Raw genomic sequence first — 18,624 nt, 5'->3', positions numbered from 1 at the left:
ACTCTGACCATGAGAAACAAGATTCTCTGGTCTGATGAAACCAAGATTGAACTCTTTGGCCTGAATGCCAAGTGTCACGTCTTGAGGAAACCTGGCACCATCCCTACGGTGAAGCATGGTGGTGGCAGCATCATGCAGTGGGGATGTTTTTCAGCAGCAGGGACTGGGAGACTAGTCAGGATCGAGGGAAAGATGAACGGAGCAAAGTACAGAGAGATCCTTGATGAAAACCTGCTCCAGAGCGCTCAGGACCTCAGACTGGGGCGAAGGTTCACCTTCCAACAGAACAACGACCCTAAGCACACTGCCAAGACAACGCAGGAGTGGCTTCGMGACAAGTCTCTGAATGTCCTTGAGTGGCCCAGCCAGAGCCCGGACTTGAACCCAATCGAACATCTCTGGAGAGACCTGAAAATATCTGTGCAACGACGCTCCCCATCCAACCTGACAGAGCTTGAGAGGATCTGCAGAGAAGAATGGGAGAAACTCCCCAAATACAGGTGTGCCAAGCTTGTAGCGTCATACCCAAGACGACTCAAGGCTTTAATCGCTGCCAAAGGTGCTTCAACAAAGTTCTGAGTAAAGCGTCTGAATACTTATGTAAATGTGATGTTTCCATTACTATTATTTTTATTTTTTATAAATTAGCAAAAATGTATAAAAAACAATTTTTGCCTTGTCATCATGGGGTATTGTGTGTAAATTGATGAGGGGGGAAAAACTATTTAATCCATTTCAGAATAAGGCTGTAACGTAACAAAATGTGGAAAAAGTCTGAATACTTTCCGAATGCAGTGTATGTGTGAGTGTGCGTGTGCATGTGTGCGTTTCTAGTACCTCTGAGAAAAATAATCCTACTCCTTCACAAATGATGTAATATGAAATATAAAATGTTTTGCTAGGTCTCCTAAGTCAGAACCAATCAATGACCAGTAGTCTCTGTATAAGCAGTACAGGGAAATGGAATGAGAGAGAGAGAGAGAGAGAGGGAAAGGAAGAAAGAAGGGAACAGAGCTACACGAGGTTACCAATGGCAAATCAGACCAAGAAATGGTCTCCAACATGGCATAGTGTGTACTATATTAGCTTATAAAGTAGAATGGATGCATGTTCTTTTAAGAATATTCTTACTGATGCATTGGATATAAAGTCATTTCAATAAAATGCTTTACTCGTCATTAAGGCTTGAGAATAGTGTGTATAGCAGTATACTATACTAATAGTGGCAGCATCTGGGTCCATATCCTAGTGCAGTCCTACTCACACAGTGAGGGCTCAGATGCATCTGGGAACAGATGCTTGCTCTGAGACTAATTTCCAAAAGCGAAATGTGTTCACTGTCAACTGACAAGACGTTGCTCTGGGTTCTCCTTAGTTTATAAGAGTCAAGTAGGACATCTACAAAACACTTACACAAAGGGGCGTTTCAACTGAGATGGAACATCTGTAAAGATTATTTTGTAATTGTTTTATACTGAGAGGTACAGGTAATTGCCAAAATAATGGAAACACTTGATTAAATGAGGGATACAAAGTATATTGAGTTAATTAAGCAATTCAAATCCCATCAATCTTAGGGTCATGTATAAAAATGCTGGGCAGGCCATTATTTTGCCTATGCCTCCATATGACAATGTCCCCATCCACAGGGCACGAGTGGTTCCTGAATGGTTTGATGAGCATGAAAACAATGTAAACCATGGCTGTCTCAACCCAATTGAACACTTATGGGAGATTATGGAGCGGCGCCTGATGCCTGTGTTGCATCCCTCCAACAGAGATCCAGACACTTGTAGAATCTATGCCAAGGTGTATTGAAGCTATTCTGGCTCGTGGTGGCCCAACACACTACTAAAACACTTTATGTTGGTGTTTCCTTTATTTTGGTAGTTACCTATATATCATTGAAATAAGAAATATCCAACATGACAATGAATCACTCTTTTATCTTTATAGCAGGATACATTTMGGGGATAGAAATGTCTAGAAGCGAATAGTTTTTATTTTATTTTATTTAACCTTTATTTAACCAGGTAGGCTAGTTGAGAACAAGTTCTCATTTACAAATGCGACCTGGCCAAGATAAAGCAAAGCAGTTCGACACAAAGTTACACATGGAATAAACAAAGATATAGTCAATAAGACATTAGAAAAAGTCTATATACAGTGTGTGCAAATGAGGTAAGATAAGGCAATATGGTGGCGAAGTAATTACAAGATAGCAATTAAACACGAGAGTGATAGATGTGCAAAAGATGAATGTGCAAGTAGAGATACTGGGGTGCAAAGGAGCAAGATAAATAAATAACTACAGTATGGGGATGAGGTAGTTGGATGGGCTATGTACAGGTGCAGTGATCTGTGAGCTGTTCTGACAGCTGGTGCTTAAATTTAGTGAGGGAGATATGGGTCTCCAGCTTCAGTGATTTTTGCAGTTCATTCCAGTCATTGGCAGCAGAGAACTGGAAGGAAAGGCGGCCAAAGGAGGAATTGGCTTTGGGGGCGACCAGTGAAATATACCTGCTGGAGAGCGTGCTACGGGTGGGTGCTGCTATGGTGACCAGTGAGCTGAGATAAGGCGGGGCTTTACCTAGCAAAGACTTGTAGATGACCTGGAGCCAGTGGGTTTGGCGACGAGTATGAAGCGAGGGCCAGCCAACGACAGCGTACAGGTCGCAGTGGTGGGTAGTATATGGGGCTTTGGTGTCAAAACGGATGGCACTGTGATAGACTGCATCCAGTTTGTTGAGTAGAGTGTTGAGTGTTTGGCTATTTTGTAAATGACATTGCCAAAATCAAGGATCGGTAGGATGGTCAGTTTTATGAGGGTATGTTTGGCAGCATGAGTGAAGGATGTTTTGTTGCGAAATAGGAAGCAGTACCTAGATTTAATTTTGGATGGGAGATGCTTAATGTGAGTTTGGAAGGAGAGTTTACAGTCTAACCAGACACCTAGGTATTTGTAGTTGTCCACATATTCTAAGTCAGAACCGTCCAGAGTAGTGATGCTGGATGGGCGGGCAGGTGCGGGCAGCCATCGGTTGAAGAGCATTTAGTTTTACTTGCATTTAAGAGCAGTTGGAGGACATGGAAGGAGAGTTGTATGGCATTGAAGCTCGTCTGGAGGTTAGTTAACACAGTGTCCAAAGAAGGGCCAGAAGTATACAGAATGGTGTCGTCTGCGTAGTGGTGGATCAGAGAATCACCAGCAGCAAGAGCGACATCATTGATGTATACAGAGAAGAGAGTCGGCCCGAAAATTGAACCCTGTGGCACCCCCATAGAGACTGCCAGACGTCCGGGCAACAGGCCCTCCGATTTGACACACTGAACTCAAACAGAGAAGTAGTTGGTGAACCAGGCAAGGCAGTCATTTGAGAAACCAAGGCTGTTGAGTCTGCCAATAAGAATGTGGTGATTGACAGAGTCGAATGCCTTGGTAAGGTCGATGAATACGGCTGCACAGTATTGTCTCTTATCGATGGCGGTTATGATATCGTTTAGGACATTGAGCATGGCTGAGGTGTACCCATGACCAGCTCTGAAACCAGATTGCATAGCGGAGAAGGTACGGTGGGATTCGAAATGTTCCGTGATCTGTTTGTTAACTTGGCTTTCGAAGATCTTAGAAAGGCAGGGTAGGATAGATATAGGTCTGTAGCAGTTTGGGTCTAGAGTGTCTCCCCCTTTGAAGAGGGAGATGACCGCGGCAGCTTTCCAATCTTTGGGAATCTCAGACGATACGAAAGAGAGGTTGAACAGGCTAGTAATAGGGGTTGCAACAATTTTGGCAGATCATTTTAGAAAGAGAGGGTCCAGATTGTCTAGCCCAGCTGATTTGTAGGGGTCCAGATTTTGCAGCTCTTTCAGAACATCATCTATCTGGATTTGGGTGAAGGAGAAATGGAGGAGGCTTGGGGGAGTTGCTGTGGGAGGTGCAGGGCTGTTGACCGGGGTAGGGGTAGCCAAGTGGAAAGCATGGCCAGCCGTGCTTTAAGCTGAGATCTTGGTTGAAGACAGCAGAGGTGTATTTGGAGGGCAAGTTGGTTAGGATGATATCAATGAGGGTGTCCGTGTTTACAGATTTGGGGTTGTACCTGGTAGGTTCATTGATCATTTGTGTGAGATTGAGGGCATCAAGCTTAGATTGTAGGATGGCCGGGGTGTTAAAGGAGGGCATTTTACTCTGGCTTATGGGAGGGCTACAGCAGATCCCACCTCACAGCACCCCCCACATCTGTCTGTCAGCCTATTGTCACCTAGCTCTCACATCCCCCATTACATGAACCCACCTTGAAGACCCAACACACACACACACACACACACACACACACACACACACACACACACACACACACACACACCCACACCCCCAAACATCACCATTATCACCCCTCACCCCCTGCACACACAGCATGTGTAAGAGCATTTCGGTCATTTCTATGCACTCTCTGAGAAGCAATGTGACTACTCCCTGGTCACCTGACAGGATGCATGCCCATGTAAGTAGAGAGGACGAAGAAGCTGTCTTAAAGGAGCAGTCACACCCTATCCTAGGGCTGTTGCGGTGACCGTATTATCGCCAAACCGGCGGTCATGAGTCATGAAGGCAGTCAAATTCCACATGACCGTTTAGTCACGGTAATTAGGCTTCTCCAAGCTCTGATGCTGCTGATGGTCATTAGTAGCTTACCGAACTTGCTAACTGCCTGATACTCAGCACTCTATTGTCCCTCTAATCATTCTGATATCAATGAAAATCTAATCGAAAATCTAATCAAACACTTTATGAGAGCCCATGAGCTCATGTTGCGCAACATTTCTATAGGCAATGCAAATGCAGGAGAAAACAGATTGATGGCCTCTATTAAAAAGAGGGTCCCATCAGCTTCCTATAGGCTCGGCCTACTATATTTATTTCTCAACTTTCCTAATATTAAGCACATTGCTTATATTTACAACAAGGAGTATAGCCTAACTGGCTGGCATGAAAATAAACCACAGGGAAAAGCGTTCTCCATTCGCTATTTAAGTATATAGATGACATGTATTTTTTCCTGCTGCACCCGTTTGATACAGGTGCATGATAATGGTTCATTCTAAATCAAAACAAATGTCACACATTTTTATTTAGTATTTGTAAATACAAGATTAAATCAAGATTAGTCTGATGGGTGACAATATTAGCCTATCACTTGTGAATTATATATTATGACTTGTGAATGATGCCCAGCATAAGAAACAATGCCTTTTTTTGCGAATTGTTTGAAATAGTCACACACCTCATGTAGCCTAGCCCATAGGCCTATATGTTTTAATAAGGTTTGTGTCACAACTAAAAAGAGAACAAATAACTTCTTAAAATGCAGCATATTAATCTGCTTTACAAGGGGTGTAGAGCCTAACTGGCATATATAAGCAGCATGTGAGTTTCAAGTTTTGGGAAGAAAATTTTGGCCATAAAAATGCACCTTTATAATAAAATAATAACAATCGCATTTGCGTTCACTTTTGATAATGGTGTTTTCCACTAATGGAACATCCGTGCTTATAGCCTACTACCATGTATGCATTGCTGCACTTATAATGTGAAGAAATAGCCTAATAGTTTATCAACATTTTAAGCTAAACATTCTGATCTGTTGAGTCAGCCACATTCCATAAAAAATATGTTTTGATGCTAGTGGTTGTATTAATCTGGGATCTATCACATCCCACAACTGTCCCAGACTATGTTTGGAATATTTATTTCTTGCACAGAAAAGAATAGGTTGACTTTTGTACTATGGAAGATAGTAGATTGACATAGGCTAGCGCTTTTGCTGTTTGTTAGGCCTACTCATCTTGTTGGCTGACGAAATGTAAATGTGGACAGTTCTTCCAATATCTTCAGTATGCACCTKGAAATTGGATAAGGACACATGCAGCTGCGTCCCGATGTGTCTGTCTTAACTTTTAGCCTGTGAGAAAGACCCAATCACGTGACTGAGAGCCGTGTGAGTGAGAGACGCTTTGGGTTGTGCAGCACACTCAGGGAGAAGGGCACAACGCAGCACTCCAGGCCGCAAAAGGCATGGATTTCTTTAGGGTGCATTACGGCCACAAAGGGGATGCCACCGTGAAATCCAAGTGCTTGTCAAATTGTGAATGAGAGACTATTGGAGCGTGTACAGCCTGCACAAAAAAAAAGCAGAACTCGTGCTTTTCAAGGAACTTTTTTAAAATCATCATTAATGTCTCATCATGCAGTCTTACAATGTATTAAACATCAAAACATATAGCCCAACGTTTTTAGAACAACCAAAGTTACATTAATAACTCTAAATTAAGCATATAGGAGTACCTATTCCTTTGTTAACCGCTCAACACAGAATAGTGTTGTGGGCACTTCCTCAAATCGTTTGGGAGAAAATATTTATATTTTATTCAGCTTTGTTCAATAGTATTCTTCATACTATAAAATAATATAAAATAATGCCACGGAATTATAAGCAAATCTGCTAAATGAACTAGTGTAGCCCACAGCCATTTGGCATAGCCACATCAGGACCTAACATAAGGACAACTCAAGAGTCTGCTGTTATTGTCTTCTGAAACAGACTACATTTCGTGAAGGTGTATCATCATGCTTCTTTAGACCTGTCTAAAATAAATAATGGATTTATTGTGAAGGTGTAGGCTATATTACATGGATTTATTATACTTTTTAAAATGGCTTGTAGTGGAAGCCAGGAGATGCTAAATGTGTTTATGTTAATTAACGGCCAATTATCGTGACACCGACAGATATTTGTTTGACAATCACCGGCAGACGAAATTTCGTTGACTGCTACAGCCCTACCATAACCCATCTTGATCCTCTTCTGTTGTCTTAAAGGAGCAGTCACACCATAACTCATCCTGTTCCTCTCCTGTTGTCTTAAAGGAGCAGTCACACCATAACCCATCTTGATCCTCTCCTGTTGTCTTAAAGGAGCGGTCACACCATAACTCATCCTGATCCTCTCCTGTTGTCTTAAAGGAGCAGTCACACCATAACCCATCTTGATCCTCTCCTGTTGTCTTAAAGGAGCGGTCACACCATAACTCATCCCGATTCTCTCCTGTTGTCTTAAAGGAGCAGTCACACCATAACCCATCTTGATCCTCTCCTGTTGTCTTAAAGGATAGTCACACCATAACTCATCCTGATCCTCTCCTGTTGTCTTAAAGGAGCAGTCACACCATAACCCATCTTGATCCTCTCCTGTTGTCTTAAAGGAGCAGTCACACCATAACCCATCTTGATCCTCTCCTGTTGTCTTAATTAACTGCAAAGAGGCTTGGAGATGGCTAGAGGCACAGGTCTGTCTCTCTCAGGATGAATCTCTACATCAGCACACTATCCACCTGTTTCCTCAGAAGAAGAAAAAGGATATAGCAAGACATCATTTTCCCAGCAACATGAAAAAGAACAACCATACAGCAAATATTGTCAACATGGTCAATAGGAATGTATCCAGAGGAATTGACATAAGACAAGAAATGGGTCCATGATGAAATACTCTGACCTGTGGAGGTATGACTGGGGCTAGTAGAGCTAACACACACACACACACACACACACACACACACACACACACACACACACACACACACACACACACACACACACACACACACACACACAGAACCAGAGTACCTGCCAGAAGGCCGACAGTTTGCTGTCAGAAACACAGAGACAGGAAACAAAGGCTCCACGGCTGTGACTCCTATTAATAGGCCACAGTGGCAGAGAACAGCTGCTCCACCAACACAGCACATCCAACTGATAGAATAATGATAGAGGGAGAGAGAGTGAGGTAGTTGGAGAGATTGAGAAAATAAGAGAGAGATAGACGGAGAGGAGCGAGGGAGAGAGTAAGAGAGAGAGATCGAGAGGAGAGATAGGGAGGGAGCAAAAGAGGGAGCGAGAGATAGAGAGCGCAAGAGAGGGAGAGAGTAAGAGAGAGAGAGAGAGAAAGAAAGAGGGAGGGAGAGAGATAAAGAAAGATAGAGAAGGGGGATGGAAACAGGGGATGGAGGAAAACATAAGGAACATGGCGAGTCAGTAGAATACTGTCGGTGGTGATGTGATGTAGGGGWGTTGGATAGGTAAGGTGTAGGGCACAGAGAAAGCTGTGATGGGGGATAGATGAATGGGAGGTGAGGGGAGACAGACTAGAAGCAGAGAGACAGAGGGTGGGGGGTGCTAAGTGACAGAATATGGCAGAAGACACAGGAGAGAGATAGGCACCTTGTGAGTGGGAAGAAATGCAATGACTGGAGCATGCTGCAGAAAAGAAGGGGGGAAGAAAGAAAGAAAGATGGAGAGAATTAATGACGAGTGTGTGTATCCATGTATGAGAATGCAGAATCACATCTGTATATTTATGCATTTGCAGCAAAGCAATGTATCTAAATCATGTGATCCATGCTAAATACAGCATAATTTGTAGATGTACATCTTTTAATATGCATCGGTGTGTCTATAGTATGACTGGGAATAAAAGAGAGATGCAAAAGAAGGAATGAAAAAGAGAGAGAGAGAAAGAGAGTCAGAACAGTCTGTAGGGATGCAGGCAGGAGGAGGAATGTGGTTTCCATGGCAACCCGAGGAAGGCTGAGCTCTGGGTGTCCGTTCCAGCTCTGACTGCGRGTTGCACTGCAGCGGCCCTCGCCTCGCTCTCTCCATCCTCCCCCACTCTCTCCCTCTATTCCTCCCTCGCTCGCTCATTCACTCCATCCCTACCCTACCCTGCCACCTCCTCGGCTCCCTCCCTCTCTCCATGCGAGAGAGAGGAACTCAACACTACACACACCCAGCTCCATATTATCCAGACCCAGCTCTTCACTGAACACCATTGAGTCTAACTGTACTGTCACAGTGGTGTTATGCAGATATTACATTATCATACGAGCACAGTGATCCTGTATCACCGTGTCTCAACCCAGGCAGCAGCCCCCTCCCCTCCACCCGCCCCTTGCACTAGTTCTCGGCTCAGCTGAAAAGCCAGCATCTGCGGGCATTCTGCTGCCATGTGCCGCTGGGCATGTTGTGATTGGGAAGGCATGTGAAAACAAGGCATGCCATGGTACTGTACTGTTGTAGTAGGGAACATGGACAGGAGGCCTGCCCTTCCCTCCCTCCTTCCCTGACAGACAGACACAGGGGCTGTGTGATAGCAGGTGAGTCACAACCCTGCATTCTAAGGTATCGTGACCCACTACAAATGACAGTGATATACAGTATAATCATATTGTCAATGCATGATTTACATAGTCTAAACTGACAAACATAAATTTGAAAATATGACAGCATGCCAAGTTACAAGAGGCTAAATACCATGAAATACCAGGCCCCATTATCTGCCCAGTGTTGACATATTGAGTTGAAACAGCTGTCAACATGCTTGCCACTTCCTTATTTGAGAGTTAAACACTAAGCAATGCTTCAGCCTCAACCTTCCCAAATATCGAAAATGCTAAATATATGTCGAATTTCAGAAATCCACATTAGCAAAATCTACAACAATTCTGAATATTCTCATATCAACAATAGGATGAATTGTACTAAAGGCTGTGGTGGTTATGTCATCACAACTGATATCACTGATTTGAGTCGCTGGGATAGTTCTGTCCGTGTGATGCATGCGCTGTAATGCCCTCTGATTATTAATATGTTCATAAGGTCACTGAGCTTAATGAAAAATAACAAACGTCTCGGGACGTTAAGGGCAGCCCTGTGACGACTCGTTGAGCACGCTGAAAGAGGATATGCGAGAGAGACACTGATTGGGTGAAACTTTTTTGGTCTCTTTTACGTTATGGAGCGTTCATTTGACCACTGGGTGACTGACCTTTGGTGTCTCGATGTGGGAGCAGCTCACCAGCACCGACACACGCTCCACCTTCTGAGGGCTCCTCCTTGTGGTCACTCGTACCCGCGACACTCCCTCCTCCTCACCAGAGTTCTGTAGGAAGGACACACAGGATGAAATAGATCCAAATATTTTTCTGCTTATCATTTCGGACATTAGGTAGGCTATATGCTAGGTCAGCTTTTCTATAATTAGATACAGGAAATTTCTCTTCGGTCATTACTTGATGCTCTAGAACACTAAATAAAGCCTTGCTTACCAGAATAATGTCAAAAATCGATAGAATGAATGCATCATCAACAATATAGTTGACATCAGTAAAGTTCTCTTTCATTTCTGCTTCTCTCCCACGGAGCAAAGATGTTTAGGGACCGGGGAGATTTTCAGTGCAAAATTTCCAAATGACATCAGTCTCTCGACCGGTTTTACGGAAATGAAAAGCTGTGAAAACGATCCAACATGTTTATGATAGTTTTTTAGTTCATCTTGGATGCATATTTTGGTTGAGAGTTAAACACTGTCAGCTTTTATGTCGCTGGAAAAAAAGCTAAGCACGCATTCACATTTCCTCAAGATTAAATAAATAAATGTATCATATTTCTCCACTCCTGTTCCCGAGAAACACTTAATTCTGCAGGAGTTAATATTATAATAGGCTACATGTGAGGCCTACAGTCAGTGTCCACACTTGGTGATACTATATGAAACAGCTTGCGCAGACTGTGAAAAACAACAGTTTACATGCCACAGTATCCCGTATAAGTTCAGCCTATCCCAGGGATTTTATTCGGGTTTCTCAAAACTGGGATACGTGCTTATTTCGGGTTATTGTAAACGGGATAGGATGTTTATATGCATCCACTCAAAAACAGAATACTTGAGTATCCCAAATAATAACAGGATATRGGTGTGCACGTATACATGGCCATTGTTGTAGCAACATTTAAAATGAATCAAGGCAACATCCATCTGCGATGGAACAGGTTGAGTAACACAGCCGTTGGGCTCTCTTTCTGTCGGCCTCTCTGCTAACGAGCATTGACTGACTGATATTTGTTGTGCAAACAGTCACCGGTGCCCCGCAGAACCAATGGAGAAAAGACAGAGTATAAACTGGACTGTCAAAGATCTACTAAACATGACAAACAATGGGATCATAGTGAAGAGAAATGAAAACTCAACCAATACCTAGTGACAGGAGAGCAGGAGTAATCACTATGTTCCAGGCTCATACAGGACAGACTGGTAGCCTAAAGACTGTAACTGTATGAAATGATGTAAGGACGTTGGCAGCTATTGATTCTTACACACTACGTATGTATTATTCAAAGCGGCAGTTAGATCTGACACAGAGAGAGGGAGGCTTTTCCTACCTTTGAGCTGTTGAGTGTATTGCCACAGCTTAACCCGCACAGACCCTTAAGAGACAGCAGAGGGCAGCCTTTAGAACAGGCCATGGAGTGCCTTAGACTGCCTGACGCAAGGTCACAAAAAGTGCTTGACAAAATTGCATTGATGATCAAGGCGCCAGCAGGTTCTTTGTCCTGATCTGTGTATAATAGACACGCTACACTCATAGAAGCATGCAGGCTAAACACATCCGTCGTCCRGTAAAAAGGGCTCCCGAGTGGCGCAGCGTTCTAAGGCACTGCATCTCAGTGCTAGAGGTGTCACTACAGACCCTGGTTCGATCCTGGGCTGTATCACAACCGGCCGTGATCGGGAGTCCCATAGGGCAGTGCACAATTGTCACAGCGTCGTCCGGGTTAGGGGACGGTTTGGCCGGGGTAGGACGCCATTGTAAAATAAGAATCTGTTCGTAGCTGACTTGCCTAGTTAAATAAAGGCTGAATAAATACATTTCAAATGAATGCTTGTAGATGTTTTGTCATTGCTGTTCCGTACTTTAACCAAACATGTAGATGTGTCGCTGCATGGGTCTGAATATGTTATCAGGGAGATGATAAGGGAGTTTTGCTTCGGCAGCTCTGTTCCCACATGGCAGTGCTGACAGGCAAGTCAACTGACACAAGCAGGGCTGAGGGTGCCCCCTGCCCTCTCAGCTGACCCCTCTGTCTAATGATGGCAGCTAGGAGGACAGCCTCGGCAACACTGGCCGTTCACTCATCACACACACACAAACGAAAGCATACCACGCACACATGCACGCAAATGCAGTCACACACACGCAAACAGTGCTCACAGACGCAAGCACACACGAACACACTGCAAAAGCACACGCACGCACGGTTGAATGATGAGTCTATGKATGACTTATCATGAGTCAACAAACAGCATGCAGTATTCATTAGAAACATTCCTATTTCAAACTTGAACACTCAAATAACAAGTAATGACAACTAAATAGACCAAATCACACAAGTATGACATTGGAATCACATTTTAGCTCCAAACTAGATTCAGCTTTGCACAATAACCTAATATATTCAACTTTTCCATCAGGCCTCTTCCTCCCAAGTATCCCCCTCTTTTAACCAGTTTCATTCATTCCATCTCTACAGAAGCTATTATCCCCCTCACTTGCCTCTGCACCAAATCAGTGAATTTGCAGACTCATTTATTTTCCCTCCCATCCTCCACACAGGTGACAGCATGCCTCGAATGCTGATGAGGGCCTACTCACTGGCCAGCCACTGAGCTGAGCTGTCCCATTCACTAGCCCCCACTGCTAGGGCCTCCTCACTGACCAAGGAGCTGATCGTGGACTACAGGGAACAGGGGTGTGATCATGCTCCCTACATCAACGGGGCTGCCGTGGAGCAGGTCAAGTTCCTCAGTGTCCAAATCACTAAGGACTTAAAATGGTCCACACACACACGCAGTTGTGACAAATGCATGACAGCGCCTCTTCTCCCTCAGGAGGTTAAAAAGGTTTGGCATGGGCCCTCCAATACACAAAAAGCTCTACAGCTGTACCATTAAGAGCATCTTGACTGGCTGCATCACTGCTTGGTATGGCAACAGCACCGCCCTCGATCGCAAGGCGCAACATAGGGTGGTGCGGACAGCCCAGTACATCACTGGGGCCAAGCTGCCTGCCATCCAGGACCTCTATATCAGGTAGTGTGAAAGGAAGGGTCGGAAAATCGTTAAGACTCCAACCACCCAAGCCACTGATTGTTCTCTCTGCTTCCGCACGGCAAGCGGTACCGGTTCATCAAGTCTGACATCAACAGGCTCTGAACAGTTTCTAACCCCATGTCATAAGACTGCTAAATAGCTACACGGACTATCTGAGTTGACCTTTGTATTTTATTCTTACTTTGCACTGTGTCTATGCACACTCACAGGGCCCTACACACTACACACACTGATATCCCAACACACATACACACACTCACTCCATCATTTGCTCTCACACACATAATATGCACACACATTTATACTGACTCTATACACACACACACACACACACTTTTACATTTTAGTCATTTAGCAGACGCTCTTATCCAGAGCGACTTACAGTAGTGAGTGCATACATTTTCATACTTTTTTCCATACTGGTGCCTTGTGGGAATCAAACCCACAACCCTGGTGTTGCAAGTGCCATGCTCTACCAACTGAGATACAATCATCATATACGCTGCTGTACTCTGTTTATCACCTAGTCTAGTCACCTTACCCCTATACAGGGCTCCCGAGTGCCACAGCGGTCTAAGGCACTGCATCTCAGTGCTAGAGGTGTCACTACAGACCCTGGTTCGATTCCAGACTGTATCACAACCGGTTGTGATTYGGAGTCCCATAGGGCGGCACACAATTGGACCAGCGTCGTCATGGGCTTGGCCAGGGTAGGCCGTCATTGTAAATAAGAATTTGTTCTTAATTGACTTGCCTAGTTAAATAAAGGTTAAATATAAAATATAAATATCTACCTCACTACAGTATCCTTGCACATTGTAAATATTGTACTGGAACTGACCCTGTATATGCTATGCTTACTTACTTTATCGTGTTCTTCTTATTCTTATTTGTATATGTTTTTGTTTTACCTTGTTATTTTTAGTATTACATTGTTATAAATTATTACATTGTTTGGGTTAGAGCTGGCAAGAAAGGCATTTCACTGTACTTGTGCATGTGACAAATTCTTGAAACTCATCCACTAGCCCCCACTGTTAGGGGATCCTCACTGGCCAGCCACTGAACTGTCCCATCCACTAGCCCCCAATGTTAGGGCCTCCTCACTGGCCAGCCACTGAGCTGTCCCATCCACTAGCCCCCACTGTTAGGGCCTCCTCACTGGCCAGCCACTGAGCTCTCCCATCCACTAGCCCCCACTGCTGCAGCCTCCCTACATATAGCCCACACCGGCCAGGCCGGAGGAAGGGCTGGGGATTGGGCTAGCCAATCCTCAACACTGTCACTAGTAACATTAGCTACAGTTCCACTGTACTAGTGACATGGTGACCAGCTGTAATGCAGGGAGGGAGGGCTGGGGAACATGTGCGGAGGATTTAGTTGTAAGCAGCACCAGGGTGTATCAGATGAATGATGGGTGGGGCACTAGGTCTCTGGATAAAGCTTGTGACATGCTGTGACGTGTGACTACAGTGTGTGTTTGGCATGGGCCAAGGAGATGAAGATTTTGCACAATGATTTCTGTCAGGTGAGCGTTAAATCTGACTGTAATTCATTGAATAAATGAAAATCTGATTATGGCAGAAAAATGATTGGTTCACTACAGTGTATACCTATTAAGGTTTAATAGTTTAAGCTAGGAGGTACATATGGGAATTCCTAGAGAGAACAAATGCTTTAAAATTCTGCGAATGGAATCTTTCTATAACCATTCATTCAGGCACACACCTTCAACAAATGAATCAGGTTCCTCTCTCCAGGCTTGACTCCCAGTCAGTAGGGTCACACACACTAAGCTTTTTGTGAACAAGTAGCAGCCATGAACTTGCTACGAAACCGAATAACTAGCCTGCTAATATTGTTGCACTCGCTAAGTCTAGGGGTCTTAGGCCAAGTTAACTGTTCTGCAACCTGATTTAAGACTGTCATGTGTACATGTGCCCAGGATACAGCAAACTTGCCGAATTCAGGTCAAGCTCTGTCTTAACTTCTTGGTCGGCCAGTCCAAGCAGATTATTCATATCTTCATGGTGACAAAACAAGTCTACAGTAAACATGTTGTCCCTCACAAATGATGTAGCGCTCCTTCTTGTGTCAATTAGTAACAATTATTCCAACGTACGAGTAAGAGAAAAAAAATGTATAACATTTTTTCCCATGCTGGAAATTAAAAGTTGATAAGTGACTATGGGTGGTATGTTAGTGAATGGACTATACTTCTTTATAGGGAGATACAATGATATAAAGCAGGATTCGTTTTTATGGGCAGACTAGGGACATTTATAATGATAGTAGTCTTGCTGGACTATACTGATAGTAACAATGTTTGTTGTCAATGAATAGACTGTGAAATATTTCCATTGATCCATTGTTGTCAATCATTTACACCTATGCAAAAAGTATSTATGTAGACATGTAAGATGCTATTAGGGCAATAGAAATTACTTTACTGTTTGATGACTCACTTAAAATGATACTGAACAAAAATATAAAATGCAACATGCAACAATTTAAACAATGTTACTGAGTTACAATTCATATAAGGAAATCAGTCAATTGAAATAAATTCATTAGGCCCTAGTCTATGGATTTAACATGACTGGGCAGGAGCGCAGCTATGGGTGAGCCTGGGAGGGCATAGGCCCAACCACTTGGGAGCCATGCCCACCCACTGGGGAGCTGGATGTACCGGCGGCTTATGGTGGAGAAATTAACATTCAATTCTACGGCAACAGCTCTGGTGGACATTCTTGCAGTCAGCATGCCAATTGCACGCTCCCTCAAAACTTGAGACATCTGTGATATTGTCTTCTGTGACAAAACTGTGCACATTTTAGAGTGGCCTTTTATTGGCCTTTTAGGTGCACCTGTGTAATGATCATGCTGTTTAATCAGCTTCTTGATATGCTAGACCTGTCAGGTGGATGGATTATCTTGGCAAAGAAGAAATGCTCACTAACAGGGATGTAAACAAATTTGTGCACCAAATATGAGAGAAATAAGATTTTTGGGATCTTTATTTCAGCTCATGAAACATGGGACCAACACTTTATATGTTGCGTTTATGTTTTTGTTCAGTTTATTATCAAGTACGTGCAAAAAAGTCTGAGTTGAGACTATCAAATGCATGCACATTTATGTTAATTAGGCTTATGCCAGCAATGGGGGCAGCAGGTAGCCTAGTGGTTAGAGCGTTGGGCCAGTAACCGAAAGGTTGCTGGAGCGAATCCCCGAGCCGACAAGGTAAAAATCTGTTGTTCTGCCCCTGAGCAAGGCAGTTGACCCACTGTTCCCCGGGCGCCGAAGACGTGGATGTCGATTATGGCAGCCCCCCGCACCTCTCTGATTCAGAGGGGTTGGGTTAAATGCAGAAGACACATTTCAGCTGAATGCATTCAGTTGTACAACTGACTAGTATCCCCCTTCCCAATGATATTTTAGTCTGTTTTTTTTACTCACAATGAACCATGGTTTCTGATTTCGTAGTCAACAATGAAAAGAAGTGTGATTTGAAATTAATTTGAGGAGTAATATAACGAATGCAAATGTAACAAAAATGAACAATAATGTTACAATAAATGTAATAAAAAAAGTTACAATAATGAACAATAATGAGCATTAACCACAAAAGCACCAAGAGGGGTACATTTTGACCCCAAGGAGTCTAAAGATGTCATAATTGTTCTTTAATATATATATATATATATTATCTTTATGAAATAAGGACTTTGTCAAACAACTAGTTACTAGTTTTTGTATTAATATGGAGGAATAAAATATAATTTCTATTTACCGTATACTGTATACTAGTGGTGCGCGTGTAAGTGTGAAAATAAGTACTGAAATTATATAGGTCATTGTGGGAAACTTCTCATAAGGAGATGCATATATGTCCAAATTACATGAATGTAGCTCAAACAGGGCAGGAGATATGCTTGTTAAAAGTTTGGTGGGGACAAAAAGTCGAATTAGCAGAAAAACTAAAGGGCGGAGCTTATAGGTCCTTATGAAAAACTTGCTGCTCATGAGGGGCTGCATATATTAACCAAATTTCATGACAATAGCTCAAAACGAGACAGGAGATATGCTTGATCAAAAGTTTGGAATTTCAGTTGATTACTATAGCATCCCCTTAGGGCAAATCAGTGTAATTTTGGAATTTCAATTGATGACTATAACACCCCCCCCCCCCTGTCTTAGGTCAGTTAGGATCACCACTTTATTTTAAGAATGTGAAATGTCAGAATAATAGTAGAGAGAATGATTTATTTCAGCTTTTATTTCTTTCATCACATTCCCAGTGGGGCAGAAGTTTACATACAATCTTTAAGATATTTGGTAGCATTACCTTTAAATTGTTTAACTTGGATCAAACGTGTCGGGTAGCCTTCCACAAGCTTCCCACAATAAGTTGGGTGAATTTTGGCCCATTTCCTCCTGACAGAGCTGGTGTAACTGAGTCAGGTTTGTAGGCCTCCTTGCTCGCACATGCTTTTTCAGTTCTGCCCACAAAATCTTCTATAGGATTGAGGTCAGGGCTTTTGTATGGCCACTCCCAATACTTGACTTTGTTCTCCTTAAGCCATTTTGCCACAACTTTGGAAGTATGGCTTGGGGTCATTGTCCATTTGGAAGACCCATTTGCGACCAGAGCTTTAACTTCCTGACTGATGTCTTGAGATGTTGCTTCAATATATCCACATAATTTTCCTGCCTCATGATCCATCTATTTTGTGAAGTGCACCAGTCCCTCCTGCAGCAAAGCACCCCTACAACATTGATGCTGCACCCCCGTGCTTCACGGTTGGGATGGTGTTCTTCGGCTTGCAAGCCTCCCCTTTTTCCTCCAAACATAATGATGGCAGACCCAGAGACATTTCTCCAAAAAGTACGATCTTTGTTGCAAACCATAGTCTGGTTTTTTTATGGTGGATTTGGAGCAGTGGCTTCTTCCTTGCTGAGCGTCCTTTCAGGTTATGTCGATATAGGACTCGTTTTACTGTGGATATAGATACTTTTGTACCTGTTTCCTCCAGCATTTTCACAAGGTCCTTTGCTGTTGTTCTGGGATTGATTTGCACTTTTCGCACCAAAGTACGTTCATCTCTAGGAGACAGAATGTGTCTCCTTCCTGAGCGGTATGACAACTGCGTGGTCCCATGGTGTTTATATTTGCGGGCTATTGTTTGTACAGATGAACGTGGTACCTTCAGGCATTTGGAAATTGCTCCCAAGGATGAACCAGACTTCTGTAGGTCTACAATTTTTTTCTGAGGTCTTGGCTGATTTCTTTTGATTTTCCTGAGTTTGAATGTAGGCCTTGAAATACATCCACAGGTACACATCCAATTGACTCAAATGATGTCAATTAGGCTATCAGAAGCTTCTCAAGCCATGACATCATTTTCTGGAATTTTCCAAGCTGTTTAAAGGCACAGTCAACTTAGTGTATGTAAACTTCTGACCCACTGGAAATGTGATACAGTGAATTATAAGTGAAATCATCTGTCTGTAAACAATTGTTGGAAAAATTACTTCTGTCCTAACCGACTTGCCAAAACTATAGTTTGTTAACAAGAAATTTGTGGAGTGGTTGAAAAACGAGTTTTAATGACTCCAACCT

General features: G+C 43.2%; 1 protein-coding gene across 2 annotated transcripts in view; it reads right to left on the bottom strand.

Moving 5' to 3' along the window:
• Window positions 1-18,624, bottom strand: part of dlg3 (discs, large homolog 3 (Drosophila)) — a 129,676-nt gene that overhangs the window by 84,590 nt on the left and 26,462 nt on the right. For both annotated transcript variants that reach the window (XM_070444188.1, XM_070444189.1), the window contains exon 4: window positions 9,879-9,992. In XM_070444188.1, the coding sequence (XP_070300289.1) occupies window positions 9,879-9,992 (114 nt within the window). The remainder of the gene's footprint in view (window positions 1-9,878; window positions 9,993-18,624) is intronic.

The sequence above is a fragment of the Salvelinus sp. IW2-2015 genome, linkage group LG6.2, assembly GCF_002910315.2.
Source record: "Salvelinus sp. IW2-2015 linkage group LG6.2, ASM291031v2, whole genome shotgun sequence".
Lineage (NCBI taxonomy): Eukaryota > Metazoa > Chordata > Actinopteri > Salmoniformes > Salmonidae > Salvelinus > Salvelinus sp. IW2-2015.
The sequence above is the reverse complement of the archived record's forward strand: the minus strand, read 5'-3'. Positions and strand labels throughout refer to the sequence as shown.